Source organism: Staurois parvus, unplaced genomic scaffold (assembly GCF_062004578.1).
Source record: "Staurois parvus isolate SC_StPar_1 unplaced genomic scaffold, SC_StPar_1.0 ptg002575l, whole genome shotgun sequence".
NCBI lineage: Eukaryota > Metazoa > Chordata > Amphibia > Anura > Ranidae > Staurois > Staurois parvus.
Genome location: NW_028320371.1, coordinates 71379 through 89293, shown reverse-complemented (window position 1 = coordinate 89293; position 17915 = coordinate 71379). Strand labels below are relative to the sequence as shown.

Genomic DNA, 17915 nt, shown 5'->3' with positions numbered 1-17915 from the left:
CCCACTGATACCAATGATGGTGCATTATTCCTCCCACTGATACCAATGATGGGGCACTATTCCTCTCACTGACACCAATGATGGGGCACTATTCCTCTCACTGATACCAATGATGGGGCACTATTCCTCCCGCTGACACCAATGATGGGGCACTATTCCTCCCACTGATACCAATGATGGAAACTATTCCTCCCACTGACACCAATGATGGGGCACTATTCCTCCCACTGACACCAATGATGGGGCATTATTCCTTCCATACCAATGGTATGGTTTACTCTTACTGGCTATAGTTCAGCCCCCCAAAATCTGAAGGACAGTAAACTAGCCCTTTGTTTGGAAAGTTTGGAGACTCCTGCTCAAGAGCTTGCTCCTTGAGCAATGTGCAATTTCTGCCCCTCAGATGAATAAACTCTGACCCCAATGATCTTTTTAGATATTTGTAGGGGGGATATTCTTCTCAGTGACTACACTACTATTGTACCATGAACTGTAAATAAAGTCATTATTAGCAAGGGTTCCCTCAGACCAGAAAGCCATTTCAAGGGTTCCCCCCCATGATCAAAACCTTGAGGATGGTTGATCTAGATTAACTAGCGATTAAATGTGAATATCCAGAAGAAAAACAAAGAATCTTTTTTTTTTTTTTTCTAAAAATACACCCAGAACTGCAGGAAGCGGAAAGCTTGTAGCTTAGTCTTCTTGATGTCATGATGTCATAGCACCTTGTACAGAAGGTCGGTTGAGGAGCAGCTTGTACAGAAGGTCAGTTGAGGAGCACATTGTACGGAAGGTCGGTTGAGGAGCACCTTGTACGGAAGGTCGGTTGAGGAGCACCTTGTACGGAAGGTCGGTTGAGGAGCACCTTGTACGGAAGGTCGGTTGAGGAGCACCTTGTACGGAAGGTCAGTTAAGGAGCACCTTGTACAGAAGGTTGGGTTGAGGAGCACCTTGTACAGAAGGTTGGGTTGAGGAGCAGCTTGTTCAGAAGGTCGGTTGAGGAGCAGCTTGTTCAGAAGGTCGGTTGAGGAGCACCTTGTACAGAAGGTTGATTGAGGAGCTATTTGTAGGGGGGGTATTCTACCCAGTGACCACACTACTATTGTACCATGAACTGTAGAAAAAGTAATTATTAGCAAGGGTTCCTTTTGACCAGAAAGCCATTTCAAGGGTTCCCCCCATGTTCAGAACCTTGAGGATGGTTGATCTAGATTAACTAGTGATTAAATGTGAATATCCAGAAGAAAAACAAAGAATCTTTTTTTTTTTTCTAAAAATACACCCAGAACTGCAGGAAGCGGAAAGCTCGTAGCTTCTTCTTGAAGTCATGATGTCATTGCAGGTCCTAATTGTGACGAACCCATTGCTTAATGAACGATGACAACCGCTTGTAATATCAATGATCTCATCGGGATTTATTCTTGACATTTGTACGAGTAAGACCGTGAAAGAGGCGATAGGTTTTCATAAACTAAAATTACGTAATATTACAGCATTTGTTTTCCAATATAAATGATGTATTATACTGCCATTAGGTGCAAAGAGACAAAAGAGGGCGCGCCAGACTCGTGAGTTAACCAAAACACCACCAAAAATATCGAAGAAGAAGTGGGATGACCACTAGGCACACAAGAACAAAGTCACTGTCACGTACCTGATTGGAGACTGAAATGACGAGGTCAGCCTCACTTGTGTCACTAGCGCTGACCCCACTGGAGGTGGAACAGAGGGTGTCTAGGGACCAGGGCGACAAGAGCACCAGGAGATGTTGTTTACAGCTCTTGCAGCTGGAGACTTTGGAAGACTGATGGACCTCCGATTCAGGATCAGTAGTGATATGCAGAGCTGGTATGGTAGGTCGCCAGGTGTGCACCAGAGCCAGGCAGGAAGCTGGGATGGGAGACAGGAGCAATGTCATAGGAATAGCCGGGGTCATCAACGGGCGGACAGCGAGGTACCACATCATAAGCAAGCCAAAGTCAGGAGCAGAGCCGAAGTCAGGAACCAGTATCTAGCAGGAGAGTAATCAGAGTCAGGTCAGGAACAAGCCGGGTCAGCAACAAGGAAATCACACAGGAACAAGCAGGAAACAGGGAACAGCTGAAGACCAGTCAGCACTCAGCACAGGCAGAGGCACCTTTTAAATAGTCCGTCTGGTGCCAATCTTCACCGTGCGTGTGCGATCGCGCATTTTTGTGCGCATGCACACTTCTATTCGCCAATCGTCTCACCGGGATTCCCTTACAGTCACATTTAAAAGCAATATGCATAATTATTACAAGTGTCTCCCTATAAAACATCACAGTAGTGGTAAAAAAATAAAGACACATTGTACGTTGCATGATATGGCCTAGTCTTCTACGCGTTTCACAAAAGATCCACTTCTTCAGGACTGTAACTGTATTTTAGGGCAGGCATATACACTCACCGGCCACTTTATTAGGTCCACCTTGCTGGTCCCGGGTTGGACCTCCTTTTGCCTTCATCCTTCGTGGCATAGGTCCAACAAGGTATTAAGAACATTCCTCAGAAATTTTGCTCCATATTGACATGATGGCATCATGCAGTTGCTGCAGATTTGTCAGCTGCACATCCATGATGGGACTCTCCCATTCCACCACATCCCAAAGGTGCTCTGTTGGCTGGAGATCTGGTGACTGGAGGCCAATGGAGTACAGGGAACTCATTGTCATGTTCAAGAAACCAGTTGGAGATGATCTGAGCTTTGTGACATGGGGCATTATCCTGCTGGAAGGAGCCATCAGAAGATGGGGACACGAGTCATGAAGGGATGGACATGGTCTGCAACAATACTCAGGTAGGCCGTGTCGTTTAAACGATGCTCAATTGGTACTAAGGGGCCCAAAGTGTGCCAAGAAAATTTCCCCCACACCATGACACCACCAGCCTGAATCATTGATACAAGGCAGGATGGATCCACCACACCATGACACCACCACCACCAGCCTGAACCGTTGATACAAGGCAAGACTGATCCACCTCACCATGACAGCACCACCACCAGCCTGAACCGTTGATACAAGGCAGGATGGATCCACCACACCATGACACCACCACCACCAGCCTGAACTGTTGATACAAGGCAGGATGGATCCACCACACCATGACCTTACCACCACCAGCCTGAACCGTTGATACAAGGCAAGATTGATCCACCTCACCATGACACCACAACCACCAGCCTGAACTGTTGATACAAGGCAGGATGGATCCACCACACCATGACCTTACCACCACCAGCCTGAACTGTTGATACAAGGCAGGATGGATCCCCCACACCATGACACCACCACCAGCCTGAAACATTGATACAAGGCAGAATGGATCCACCACACCATGACACCACCACCACCAGCCTGAACCGTTGATACAAGGCAGGATGGATCCACCTTACCATGACACCACCACCACCAGCCTGAACCATTGATACAAGGCAGGATGGATCCATGCTTTCATATTGTTTACGCCAAATTCTGACCCTACCATCTGAATGTTGCAGCAGAAATCGAGACTCATCAGACCAGACAATGTTTTTCCAATCTTCTATTGTCCAATATGTGTGATCCTGTGTGAATTGTCGCCTCCGTTTCCTGTTCTTAGCTTACAGGAGTGGCACCCGGTGTGGTCTTCTGCTGCTCGATCAGTGGCACTAGCTATAGCTGGAAACACTGATCGCTGTATTGTGCTGGCAGGGAAGGCTCTGCATGGCAGAACACAATAGCACAGTGGAGGGATTCCCCCATCCGAATTGAATGTGTGAATATCAGAACTGGACATGCACTGTGGGCAGACTGGAAGCTGGACAGAAGTAGCTCCTTACTGGGGCTTGTTCCTGTCCAGTAACAAGTATGGATGGGATCAAATCACACTTTACTGGAAAATCGTTAACTCTGCATCGGGGGGGGGGGGGGTTCAGTCCCCCCTGACCCCCCCTTATCAGCGATCTGCTGGGGGACACCTGCTGGTGGACACTGGAACTACAACCCTCTGCTTAGGGAACCACAGGGCCACCAGCAGGTGATAGAGATCCTGACACCTGAAGTAGAGAACATCTACCCGTAATATTGGCACCATACTTGAGCGCAGAAGACAATTTGTTGTTTTCAATATTACCGTGCCAATATATAACCTTGGGTAAAAACCAAAAGCCCCGGTGAGTATTGTACGAATGCAAAATGCGGAATGGAATTCTCGATGCGCTTTAGGTGTGGGACGTCGTGTCTAAGGGATAGAAGTGTGGACGGCCATTTCCACTGGAATGACTTCTGGATGGCCCTGTTTAGAATAATTTCCCTTTCTTGTAATGAGCTTCTCTAAATTTGATTTGCGTTCCTTCTGCAGCATGCTGATCCCCGGGAACGTGGCTGGGGTGGCGAAACAATTCCTCCGCTGTGTATTCCACCAGTTGGCACCCAACGGCATCTTCACCCAACTGTTCCAGAGCAATATCAAAGGTAACCTGCTTGGATCCTGAGTCCTGTGAGGGAACGGCCTTTCTCCCGCTGGGAAGGAGCTCACAAAACTTCTTCTCTCTTACAGACGGAAGCTTCTTGCGGACGTTAGCGGTAGCGCTCATGGATTTCAGTGAACTGAGCTCCTTTGCTGCCCTCAGCCAACTGCTGGAGGTGAGGCACCACGAAAAGTATATTATACAGTATGTGGATAGGTCTCACGTTATATTGCAGAGAAATTTTACTGGCCACTGTATGAATGTTGACGGGTTAATGATGGACCACCCATGATGAGTTCTGTCAGCCTCATCCTATAATTGAAAAATCAAAGGAGTTGGACTGGATATTGTTGGCCAAACTGCAGCTGCATCCAGTCAGATGTGGCCGCTATTCTTTTGTTCTGACAGCTTGTAGTGTCGGCTGTTGGCATACATAGCATGGATGGAGGAATCTGTTAGATCAAATCACCTCCTCCACTGCTGAGAGGGGGGTTAAACACCACCATCTATGTAACCAGTAGCTCTGGAAGGGTTGGGTTAGCAAGAAATGTTCATATTCAACTGGACTTCAATCTATAAGACATTCTGCTGTTCTGTTAAGTGGCTTTCTCAGCTCCAGTGAGTGTCAGGAACATACGTGTTGTAGCCACACAAGGAAGGTACTGGCACTCATTGAGTTGAGGAAGCCATTTCAATGAGCTGCAGTCTGGTTTTACTAGTTATACCATCTGGTCTGGTACTTCTAGTAGATGTACCTTCTAGTCTGGTTTTGCTAGTAGATATATCATCTGGTCTGGTTCTACCAGTAGATATACCATCTGGTCTGGTTCTACCAGTAGATATACCATCTGGTCTGGTTCTACCAGTAGATATACCATCTGGTCTGGTTCTACTAGTAGATGTACCTTCTAGTCTGGTTTTGCTAGTAGATATATCATCTGGTCTGGTTCTACCAGTAGCTATACCAACTAGTATGGTTTTACTAGTCGCTATACCATCTGGTCTGGTTCTACTAGTAGATATACCATCTGGTCTGGTTCTATTAGTAGCTATACCATCTGGTCTGGTTCTACTAGTAGATATACCATCTGGTCAGGTTCTACCAGTAGATATACCATCTGGTTTGGTTCTACTAGTAGATATACCATTTGGTCTGGTTCTACCAGTAGATATACCATTTGGTCTGGTTCTACCAGTAGATATACCATCTGGTCTGGTTCTACCAGTAGATATACCATCTGGTCTGGTTCTGTTAGTAGATATACCATCTGGTCTGGTTCTGTTAGTAGATATACCATCTGGTCTGGTTCTGCCAGTAGATATACCATCTGGTCTGGTTCTACCAGTAGATATACCATCTGGTCTGGTACTGCCAGTAGATATACCATCTGGTCTGGTTCTGTTAGTAGATATACCATCTGGTCTGGTTCTACTAGTAGATATACCATCTGGTCTGGTTCTGCTAGTAGATATACCATCTGGTCTGGTTCTGTTAGTAGATATACCATCTGGTCTGGTTCTGCTAGTAGATATACCATCTGGTCTGGTTCTATTAGTAGATATACCATCTGGTCTGGTTCTGTTAGTAGATATACCATTTGGTCTGGTTCTACCAGTAGATATACCATCTGGTCTGGTTCTACCAGTAGATATACCATCAGGTCTGGTTCTGTTAGTAGATATACCATCTGGTCTGGTTCTACCAGTAGATATACCATCTGGTCTGGTTATATTAGTAGATATACCATCTGGTCTGGTTCTGTTAGTAGATATACCATCTGGTCTGGTTCTGTTAGTAGATATACCATCTGGTCTGGTTCTACCAGTAGATATACCATCTGGTCTGGTTCTATTAGTAGATATACCATCTGGTCTGGTTCTGTTAGTAGATATACCATCTGGTCTGGTTCTACCAGTAGATATACCATCTGGTCTGGTTCTACCAGTAGATATACCATCTGGTCTGGTTCTACCAGTAGATATACCATCTGGTCTGGTTCTGTTAGTAGATATACCATCTGGTCTGGTTCTACCAATAGATATACCATCTGGTCTGGTTCTACCAGTAGATATACCATCTGGTCTGGTTCTACCAGTAGATATACCATCTGGTCTGGTACTGCCAGTAGATATACCATCTGGTCTGGTTCTATTAGTAGATATACCATCTGGTCTGGTTCTGTTAGTAGATATACCATCTGGTCTGGTTCTACTAGTAGATATACCATCTGGTCTGGTTCTGCTAGTAGATATACCATCTGGTCTGGTTCTGTTAGTAGATATACCATCTGGTCTGGTTCTGCTAGTAGATATACCATCTGGTCTGGTTCTATTAGTAGATATACCATCTGGTCTGGTTCTGTTAGTAGATATACCATTTGGTCTGGTTCTACCAGTAGATATACCATCTGGTCTGGTTCTACCAGTAGATATACCATCAGGTCTGGTTCTGTTAGTAGATATACCATCTGGTCTGGTTCTACCAGTAGATATACCATCTGGTCTGGTTCTATTAGTAGATATACCATCTGGTCTGGTTCTGTTAGTAGATATACCATCTGGTCTGGTTCTGTTAGTAGATATACCATCTGGTCTGGTTCTACCAGTAGATATACCATCTGGTCTGGTTCTATTAGTAGATATACCATCTGGTCTGGTTCTGTTAGTAGATATACCATCTGGTCTGGTTCTACCAGTAGATATACCATCTGGTCTGGTTCTACCAGTAGATATACCATCTGGTCTGGTTCTACCAGTAGATATACCATCTGGTCTGGTTCTGTTAGTAGATATACCATCTGGTCTGGTTCTACTAGTAGATATACCATGACCCGGATAAATGAAATCAAAAGAACTCTGTGTGCACTTACCACTTAAGGCCCCTTTTGCACAAGTGGCACAGGAGTGGAAAAAGTAGGCAGTTGATGCGCTTTTTTACTGCTCCCTGACTGCCTATCTAAAACCCCCATATGAAGGGGGTAGTACACTTGCCACAGCAAATTTAACTCGGCTTGTTGAGTTTGACCAGAAGGATTGCCTGTCAGACTCACCCATTGTGATCAATGGGACCATGCCTGAACTGTGAGGGAAATGCTTGGCTTGTGGCTTTGGCACAGTATTTCACAACAAATCCCCCCCTTGATTGAAAGGAAAAAAGCCAAAAAAAACCAATTAGATGGCGGGGGAGTCCCCCCTCCCCCCGAATGCCTGTAATACGCTTCTCTACCAGCTCTGAATTTTTTAGTATTGTCACCCTACAACAGGAAATGTCCGAACAACGACCTTCTTGGCGGGATCAACGGGGAGTATTTCAATAAAAGCTGCAGAATTAAAAATTGTAAAATTACTTTTTAAATCCCATTGTCATATTAAAGCTGATTTGGAACCTCAATGATTGGGTTTACATCTACTGAAATTGCATTGCATTGTGACTGCGCCATCGCCCTGCTACACCAAGTCAGCCGGCTGTAATAAATTGATTCATGTACTCACACCCTTTTTTTATTCCCAGGGTTTGAACAACAAAAAGAACTTACCTGCAGGGGGTGCCATGTTACGCTGCTTAGAAAACATTGCCACTTTTATGGAAGCCTTACCCATGGATTCCCCCAGCAATCTCTGGACAACCATTTGTAATCAATTCCAGACTTTCTTCACCAAACTTCCTTCCGTCCTGCCACTAAAGGTAGGTGCTTGTCCTAGGTAGTAGGTACTCTTTCTAGGTGGTAGGTACTCTTCCCAGGTGTGGTAGATGCTCTTCCCATATGGTAGGCACTCCTCCTAGGTGATAGGTACTCTTCCCAGTTGGTAGGTACTCTTCCAAGGTGGTAGGTGCTGGCACTCTTCCTAGGGGGTAGGTGCTATTCTTAGGTGGTAGATGCTCTTCCCAGATGGTTGGTACTCTTCCAGGGTGGTAGGCACTCTTCCCAGGTGTGGTAGATGCTCTTCCCATATGGTAGGCACTCCTCCTAGGTGATAGGTACTCTTCCCATGTGGTAGGTACCCTTCCTAGATGGTAGGTACTCTTCCTAGATGGTAGGTGCACTTTCAAGATGGTAGACACCCTTCCCAGGTGGTAGGTACACTTCTTAGGTGATAGATGCTCTTCCCATATGGTAGGCACCCTTCCCAGATGGTAGGCACTCTTCCCAGGTGGTAGGTACTCTTCCTAGGTGGTAGGTGCTCTTTCCACATGACAGGCACTCCTCTCAGGTGGTAGGAAGCCTTACCCATGGATTCCCCCAGCAATCTCTGGACAACCATTTGTAATCAATTCCAGACTTTCTTCACCAAACTTCCTTCTGTCCTGCCGCTAAAGGTAGGTTCTTGTCCTAGGTAGTGGGTACTCTTTCTAGGTGGTAGGTGTTCTTCCCAGGTGTGGTAGATGCTCTTCCCATATGGTAGGCACTCCTCCTAGGTGACTCTTCCCAGGTGGTGGGTACTCTTCCTAGGTGGTAGGTGCTGGCACTCTTCCTAGGGGGTAGGTGCTCTTCTTAGGTGGTAGATGCTCTTCCCAGATGGTAGGTACTCTTCCAGGGTGGTAGGCACTCTTCCCAGATGGTAGGCACTCTTCCCAGGTGTGGTAGATGCTCTTCCCAGATGGTAGGTACTATTCTTAGGTGGTAGGTGCTCTTTCTACGTGGCAGGCACTCCTCCTAAATGGTAGGTACTATTCCCAGGTGGTAGTTACTCTTCCCATATGGTAGGCTCTCTTAGCAGGTGGTAGGTACTCTTCCCAGGTAGTAGGTGCTCTTCTCATGGTGTAGGAACTCTTCCCAGGAGGTGGTAGGTACTCTTCCTAGGTGGTAGGTGATCTTACCAGATAGTAGGTACTCTTCCCAGGTGGTTAGGTGCTCTTCGCATATGGTAGGCACTCTTCCTATGTGGTAGGTGCTCTTTCTAGATGGTAGGCACTCTTAGGTGTTGGGTACTCTTCCTAGGTGGTAGGTGCTCTTCCCATAAGGTAGGTACTCTTCCCAGGGAGTAGGTACTCTTCCCAGATGGTAGGTGCTCTTCCCATATGGTAGGCTCTCTTTGCAGGTGGTAGGTACTATTCCCAGGTAGTAGGTGCTCTTCCCATGGGGTAGAAACTCTTCCCAGGTGGTAGGTACTTCTTCCTAGGTGGTAGGTGCTCTTCCCATATGTTAGGCACTCTTTCCAGTTGGTAGGTACTCTTCCCAGATAGTAGGCACTCTTCTTGGGTGTTAGGTACTCTTCCTAGGTGGTAGGTACTCTTGCCATATGGTAGGCACTATTCCCAGGTAGTAGGTAGTCTTCCTAGATGGTAGGCACTATTCCCAAGTAGTAGGTAGTCTTCCCATGTGGTAGGTACGCTTCCTAGATGGTAGGCACACTCTCTATGTGGTAGGTACTCTTCCCCTCCTCTCCCCCTCCAAATCCTCCCTCCCAGCACAAATCCCCCCCAATCCCCCTCCTAGCATGAATGCCCCCCAATCATCCCTACTAGTACAAATGTGCCCCCCTAGAAAATTCCCCCCCCAACACAAATCCACTATCTCCCAAATTTCCGCTCCTCTTCCCCTCCAAATCCTCCCTCCCAGCACAAATCCCCTCTCCTAGTATGAATGCCCCCCAATCATCCCTACTAGTACAACCCCCCTGCCCCCCCAAAAAAAATCTCCTCTTAGAACGACTTTGCTTTCCCTTCTATCCTGTCACCTCTTCTACCACAAAACTCTGAAATCCCCCTTCCTAACACAAATTCTCCTCCTCCCAAAACAAATCCCCCTAAATGGCAACTCCTAGCAGCCCCCCCCAAAAAAAAATTCTTACCCCGTGCTGCTCTCCAAATTCCCCCTCCCAACACAAATCCCCTACCCCCCCAATTTCCCCCACACCCCCGCCACCACCTCCCATGATACTTGATACCACAGTGCCCAGGGCAGCCGCCCCTCCTGCCCACCCCTTGTCCCATCCTGATACAAGGTGACCTCATTTGTGTCCAGCCTACTTCTCATGGATGGGATTTCTATGATGTTTTTTGCATTTTCTTTTTTGTATTGTAAAACTTTAATAAAAAAACTAAAAAAAAAGGATCTTAGTGCAAACGAACAAATATTACACCCAAATTTCTGGTAAAATATAACGGGGTTGTGTCGAGTAAATAGATACCGAACATGTAAAGTCCTAAAACTGCACTCGCCTGTTGCAGAAAAACCCATGATACCCCAAATTCCCCATATGCAACATTTTAAGAGCCTTTACAGGTCATCACCCCTTAAAAGCCCCATAAAAGTGATCGGGCGACTATAGAGCCCCCCTGATCACTGTTATCGGATAGCCGGCTCTTAAAGCCAATACCGAGCTCACGATTGTAAGTCTGTGGTTGTTTATATGATCTGGTAACAGATAAATGGTTTGTCTCTGCAGTGCTCCTTAGATTCCAGTCTGCGGATAATGATTTGTCTGCTGAAGATCCCGACAACCAACGCCACCAGGGTAAGTGGGAGGAGCCATGTGAACGTCACCAGTAGGATGAACAGATGAGAGCGGTGCAGATGGAGGCGTTCCATTGTGTTCCACAAACAGCCAATATGAACGTTCTATGGGAATATAGGGAGCGCAGAGCATATTGTCACCCTCCACGCATTCCGCCACAGTGCGCGGACCGCCATGACACGGGTTCCAAAACATGGCGGTCCGCTGCGACTGTCGGCACTGTGAGGGATTATGGAGGCGGGGCTGAGGATTTATGCATACTTTAGAGCAGTAGTGGTCAACTTCCTTGATATAGGGGACCCCAGTACAGTCCCCGACATCATCACCAAGGGGCCCCATATAATAATAAGTGAATGTAATCTTACAGAAAACGACCAGAGAATGCAGACCTGCAACAGGAGACGGTCAGAGACTAAGGATATGCTACAGGAGACGGTCAAAGACTAAGAATATGCTACAGGAGACGGTCAGAGACTAAGAATATGCTACAGGAGATGGTCAGAGACTAAGGATATGCTACAGGAGATTGTCAGAGACTAAGGATATGCTACAGGAGACAGTCAGAGTCTACAGACATAGTACAGAAGATGGTCAGAGACTAAGAATATGCTACAGGAGATGGTCAGAGACTGCGGACATAGTACAGGAGATGACCAGAGACTGCGGACACAGTACAGGGGATGACCAGAGACTGCGGACACAGTACAGGAGATGACCAGAGACTGCAGACACAGTACAGGAGATGACCAGAGACTGCGGACACAGTACAGGAGATGACCAGAGACTGCGGACATAGTACAGGAGATGACCAGAGACTGCGGACACAGTACAGGGGATGACCAGAGACTGCGGACACAGTACAGGAGATGACCAGAGACTGCAGACACAGTACAGGAGATGACCAGAGACTGCGGACACAGTACAGGAGATGACCAGAGACTGCAGACATAGTACAGGAGATGACCAGAGACTGCGGACATACTACAGGAGATGGTCAGAGACTGCGGACACAGTACAGGAGATGACCAGAGACTGCAGACACAGTACAGGAGATGACCGGAGACTGCGGACACAGTACAGGAGATGACCGGAGACTGCGGACACAGTACAGGAGATGACCAGAGACTGCGGACATAGTACAGGAGATGACCAGAGACTGCGGACACAGTACAGGAGATGACCAGAGACTGCGGACATAGTACAGGAGACGACCAGAGACTGCGGACACAGTACAGGAGACGACCAGAGACTGCGGACACGGTACAGGAGATGACCAGAGACTGCGGACATAGTACAGGAGATGACCAGAGACTGCGGACACGGTACAGGAGACGACCAGAGACTGCGGACATAGTACAGGAGACGACCAGAGACTGCGGACACAGTACAGGAGACGACCAGAGACTGCGGACACGGTACAGGAGATGACCAGAGACTGCGGACACAGTACAGGAGATGACCAGAGACTGCGGACACAGTACAGGAGATGACCAGAGACTGCAGACATAGTACAGGAGACGGTCAGAGACTGCAGACATAGTACAGGAGACGGACAGAGACTGCAGATATAGTACAGGAGACGGTCAGAGACTGCAGACATAGGACAGGAGACGGTCAGAGACTGCAGACTTGGTACAGGAGACGGTCAGAACTGAACCAGACCAGCCCTTCTACAGAATATTTTTCCATCTTTGGCCCAGACTACTGATCTCAGGGGCCCCGAGGGCCACACAATAAAAGCATAAGGTCTGCAGGTTGGGCCCCCCATCTTCATAGGTCAGGGATTATTAGACTTTTAAATTTCCTTCGACTTTCAAAATTTAAAAGAACAGAAAGGCGCGATGTCCTCGACGTTCCGCCATCTTCCCCGGAACTTCGGAATAAATCTTTGGTGGAGGAATGATATCCTGGAACGTCAGAGACTTTCTCTTTGTTGCAGAGTCTGCTGGAACCGTTCTCCAAGCTCCTGAGCTTCGTCATCCAGAACGGCGTCTTCGCCTTGGCGTATCTCATCGAACTCTGCGGACTGTGTTACCGAGCGTTCACGAAGGTAGGCCATCACCGCACTCGCCATGCATGAGCCCCAGAGAATAAAATGGGGAGTGTCGCAGGTTTTTAGGTCACGCGGTATTTGTGCTGCAGTTTTACAAACACACTTTTTTTTTGGGCAAATATACAGTTTCATGAATTTTAATGTGTAAAAACGCAATAAAATTACCCCATTATAAAGATATAAAAGAAGATGTTACGCCGAGCAAAGAGATACCCAACATGTTCGGCTTCAACCGCCTCCCACCCGCCATATAAGGTAATGACGGGCGCAAGGCGGTTCTCTCGTTCTGGGAGGAGGTCATATGACGTCTTCCACTCTAACCGCGCATGCCCGGCTCATGGCGGCGCGCAGCATTACGATCGGTGGGGCGCTGTGTCCCTCGGCTCAACGGAAAGAGCCAAAGATGTCGGCTCGGTCATGTGATCAGCTGTGCCCAATCACAGCTGATCACATGTAAATAGGGAAATGCTGGTTATCGGCATTTCTCTCCTCACATGCTGTCACGCTGACAGAGGAGAGGAGCGGAGAGCCGGTAATCGGCATTCCTTGGAGGGGACATGTGCCCTGATGATCTGTGTAGCCCCAGCAGTGCTACCTGCCACTGCCAGTGCCCATCAGTGCCATATCAATGCCACATAGTGCCCATCTGAGCTGCCTTTCAGTGTCACCTATCAATGCCAGTCAGTGCCACCTATCAGTGCTGCCTATCAGTGCCCATCACTGCAGCCTCATTAGCGCACATCAGTGAAGGAGAAAAATCACTTATTTACAAAATGTTATAAAAAAAAACTAAGCAAAAACATTTTTTTTTTCAAAATTTTCAGTGGTTTTTGGTTTGTTTAGCAAAAAATAAAAAAACCCCGAGGTGATTCAATACCACCAAAAGAAAGCTCTGTCTCAAAAAAATTATAAAAATGTCATATGGGTACAGTGTTGCATGACCGCGCAATTGTCATTCAAAGTGTGATAGCGCTGAAAGCTGAAAATTGGCCTGGGGGGAGGAAGGGTGTGAAAGTGTCCGGTAGGCAGGAAGGGGGTAGAAGTGTCTTGTAGGCAGGAAGGGGGTAGAAGTGCCCTGTAGGCAGGAAGGGGGTAGAAGTGCCCGGTGGGCAGGGAGGGGGTAGAAGTGCCCGGTGGGCAGGAAGGGGGTAGAAGTGCCCAGTGGGCAGGAAGGGGGTAGAAGTGCCCTGTAGGCAGGAAGGGGGTAGAAGTGCCCTGTAGGCAGGAAGGGGGTAGAAGTGCCCGGTGGGCAGGGAGGGGGTAGAAGTGCCCGGTGGGCAGGAAGGGGGTAGAAGTGCCCGGTGGGCAGGAAGGGGGTAGAAGTGCCCGGTAGGCAGGAAGGGGGTAGAAGTGCCCTGTAGGCAGGAAGGGGGTAGAAGTGCCCGGTGGGCAGGAAGGGGGTAGAAGTGCCCTGTAGGCAGGAAGGGGGTAGAAGTGCCTGGTAGACAGGAAGGGGGTAGAAGTGCCCGGTGGGCAGGAAGGGGGTAGAAGTGCCCGGTAGACAGGAAGGGGGTAGAAGTGCCCTGTAGGCAGGAAGGGGGTAGAAGTGCCTGGTAGACAGGAAGGGGGTAGAAGTGCCCGGTGGGCAGGAAGGGGGTAGAAGTGCCCGGTAGGCAGGAAGGGGGTAGAAGTGCCCGGTAGACAGGAAGGGGGTAGAAGTGCCCTGTAGGCAGGAAGGGGGTAGAAGTGCCCTGTAGGCAGGAAGGGGGTAGAAGTGCCCTGTAGGCAGGAAGGGGGTAGAAGTGCCTGGTAGACAGGAAGGGGGTAGAAGTGCCCGGTGGGCAGGAAGGGGGTAGAAGTGCCCGGTAGGCAGGAAGGGGGTAGAAGTGCCCGGTAGACAGGAAGGGGGTAGAAGTGCCCTGTAGGCAGGAAGGGGGTAGAAGTGCCCGGTGGGCAGGAAGGGGGTAGAAGTGCCCTGTAGGCGAGGGGTTAAGATGGCGTACACCCGTGGAACGGCATCAGTTTATGGTACCTAAAAAATATTCACAGACGAAGCTTTAAATCCTTTTTTACAGGTTTAGGGTGACACAGAAGGGGTGTCACTAGAATTATTGCTCTAACTCCGACATTCGCAGCGATACCTCACACGTGGTGTGAGAGAACCACATTGCCAGGAGCAGAGAGCAGAGTGATGCTGCCAGGAGGGGAGAGCAGAGTAACATTGCCAGGAGGAGAGAGCAGAATGACGCTGCCAGGAGGAGAGAGCAGAATGACGCTGCCAGGAGGGGAGAGCAGAGTGACGCTGACAGGAGGGGAGAGCAGAGTGATGCTGACAGGAGGGGAGAGCAGAGTGACATTGCCAGGAGAGGAGAGCAGAATGATGCTGACAGGAGGGGAGAGCAGAGTGATGCTGCCAGGAGGGGAGAGCAGAGTGACATTGCCAGGAGGAGAGAGCAGAGTGAAGCTGCCAGGAAGAGAGCCCAGGTTGTATTACATGATGCGAATGCACGTATGAAGACTCGCAGAGCAGACCGCATGTAGTGGCTTTCAAAGCTCCTTTAGCCAATAACAAACATGGCCGTGGCACGCGTGCGTGGTAGCGTGTATCCCGGCTCCGCCCTATGCACTGCGTCCCATATGACATCATCAGGGGGCTCGGGCAATGAAAACCCGTTCATTCGAAGCAGAATGCGTTATCTGGTGACGAATCTTCGACCTTCTCGGCTCGGCTCCCAAGTTCGTTTTCATTTCCAGTTCTCTCCGCTGAGAACCTTTAAGCAGTAAAACTTGAATGGCTCTACAAGGGCAAGACCTTGGGATCAGCAGCAGAAATCCGGAGATCGATCGATGTAATCCCGGGAATGTCAGCAAGTTTAAAGTGTTCGCTCTAATTGGATGTTCTGTTAATCTATGTCTTCATCAATAATATTGAGCTGAGCTGTACAGAGTCGGGGGGGATGGGGGGTGGATGGGGGGGGGGCGCTCTGTCCTTGATTTAGGGGGTTGTCTGTGAAATTCATGATATCAACAATAATTCTCTTTTTTTTCATAAAATATTGAACATCCCGGAATGTACGGCAGCTGAGTGACTATCCTGAATCGCTACATAGATGCGGGATATAATAGATTGTTACTTTGTATCGCAGGAATTCCATTTTTAGGGGGAAAAGCAACCTTCTTCAGGTCTCTGTGAACGGATCTGACCGAGCTTTAAATCCTTTTACCGGTTACAGGTTTAGGGTGACACAGAAGGGGTGTCACTAGAATTATTGCTCTCATTCCGACATTCGCGGCGATACCTCACACGTGGTGCGAGCGGACCCCCATGTGTGTGAGTGTGGGGGACAGGGCACTTTTTTTTTATTAGCAACTTTATTGTTATCACAAGGGATGAACAACATATTAGCATGGGCCGTGACAGGTCCTCTTGATGGATAGATCTGGGGACTATTAGACCCCAGATCTCTCCTCTGGCCTTCAGTGCAGCTGATTAGACGCAGATCGATCTGATTGGGTGCTTCACTGGGCGGTAAAAGGCCAGTAAACACAGAACCGTTTTTGACCTGTTATTGGCTTCTTGCAATCCCTAACAATTCGGCTACAACAGAGAGGCACAGGACATGCTGGCAGGAGGGGAGAGCAGAGTGATGCTGGCAGGAGGGGAGAGCAGGGTGATGCTGGCAGGAGGGGAGAGCAGGGTGATGCTGCCAGGAGGGGAGAGCAGAGTGATGCTGGCAGGAGGGGAGAGCAGAGTGATGCTGGCAGGAAGGGAGAGCAGAGTGATGCTGGTAGGAGGGGAGAGCAGAGTGATGCTGGCAGGAGGGGAGAGCAGAGTGATGCTGGCAGGAGGGGAGAGCAGAGTGATGCTGGCAGGAGGGGAGAGCAGAGTGATGCTGGCAGGAGGGGAGAGCAGAGTGATGCTGGCAGGAGGGGAGAGCAGAGTGATGCTGCCAGGAGGGGAGAGCAGAGTGATGCTGGCAGGAGGGGAGAGCAGGGTGATGCTGGCAGGAGGGGAGAGCAGGGTGATGCTGGCAGGAGGGGAGAGCAGAGTGATGCTGGCAGGAGGGGAGAGCAGAGTGATGCTGCCAGGAGGGGAGTCAAAGCTCTGACCTAAAATATTACAACATCCCGGAATGTACGGCAGCTGAGTTGCTATTCTCCTAAATCGCTACATAGATGCGGGATATAATGGACAGCAGATTGTTACTTTGTATCACAGGAAGTCCATATTTTTGGGGGAAAAGCAACGTTCTTCAGGTCAGCTGGAATCTCTGTGAACGGATCTGAGTGCGATTCCCATAGATCCACACCTGCTTCTGTCCTGTAGATATGCAGAGGAGGGCGCCTGCTGGAGTGCAGCGTAGGCTGAGGGCTGAGTATCTCTGGGAGAGGAAATGATTACCCCGAGGGGTGACGCTGACACCTAACCTGAAAAAATATCTGATACCGGCTGCAGACAATGGGGAGGTGCCAAAGATCAGGGGTGTCACTCGATTTCATTGCGGGCCACAGCAGCATTATGGGGGCCCTCAAAGGAGTTGGTGTCTGTATGACTAGATGTCAGGAGCCCCCCCCCCACCATCAGGAGTCAAGAGCACCCCACCCCCCTTACATCAGATTTCAAGAGCCCCCCCCCATCATCAGGAGTCAAGAGCACCCCACCCCATCATCAGGAGTCAAGAGCACCCCACCCCCCTTACATCAGATTTCAAGAGCCCCCCCCATCATCAGGAGTCAAAAGCACCCCACCCCCCCTTACATCAGATTTCAAGAGCCCCTCCCCATCATCAGGAGTCAAGAGCACCCCACCCCCCTTACATCAGATTTCAAGAGCCCCCCCCCCATCATCAGGAGTCAAGAGCACCCCACCCCATCATCAGGAGTCAAGAGCACCCCACCCCCCTTACATCAGATTTCAAGAGCCCCCCCCATCATCAGGAGTCAAAAGCACCCCACCCCCCCTTACATCAGATTTCAAGAGCCCCTCCCCAT

The 17915-nt window shown here is 48.9% G+C and overlaps 1 protein-coding gene across 1 annotated transcript in view; it reads left to right on the top strand.

Moving 5' to 3' along the window:
- The window catches only part of LOC149430625 (protein unc-79 homolog), a 78881-nt gene that overhangs the window by 9314 nt on the left and 51652 nt on the right, over nt 1-17915 (top strand). Inside the window, exons 6-10 of the mRNA XM_089666180.1 lie at nt 4363-4475; nt 4561-4646; nt 7983-8156; nt 10862-10930; nt 12870-12980. Coding sequence (XP_089522306.1) covers nt 4363-4475; nt 4561-4646; nt 7983-8156; nt 10862-10930; nt 12870-12980 — 553 coding nt within the window. The remainder of the gene's footprint in view (nt 1-4362; nt 4476-4560; nt 4647-7982; nt 8157-10861; nt 10931-12869; nt 12981-17915) is intronic.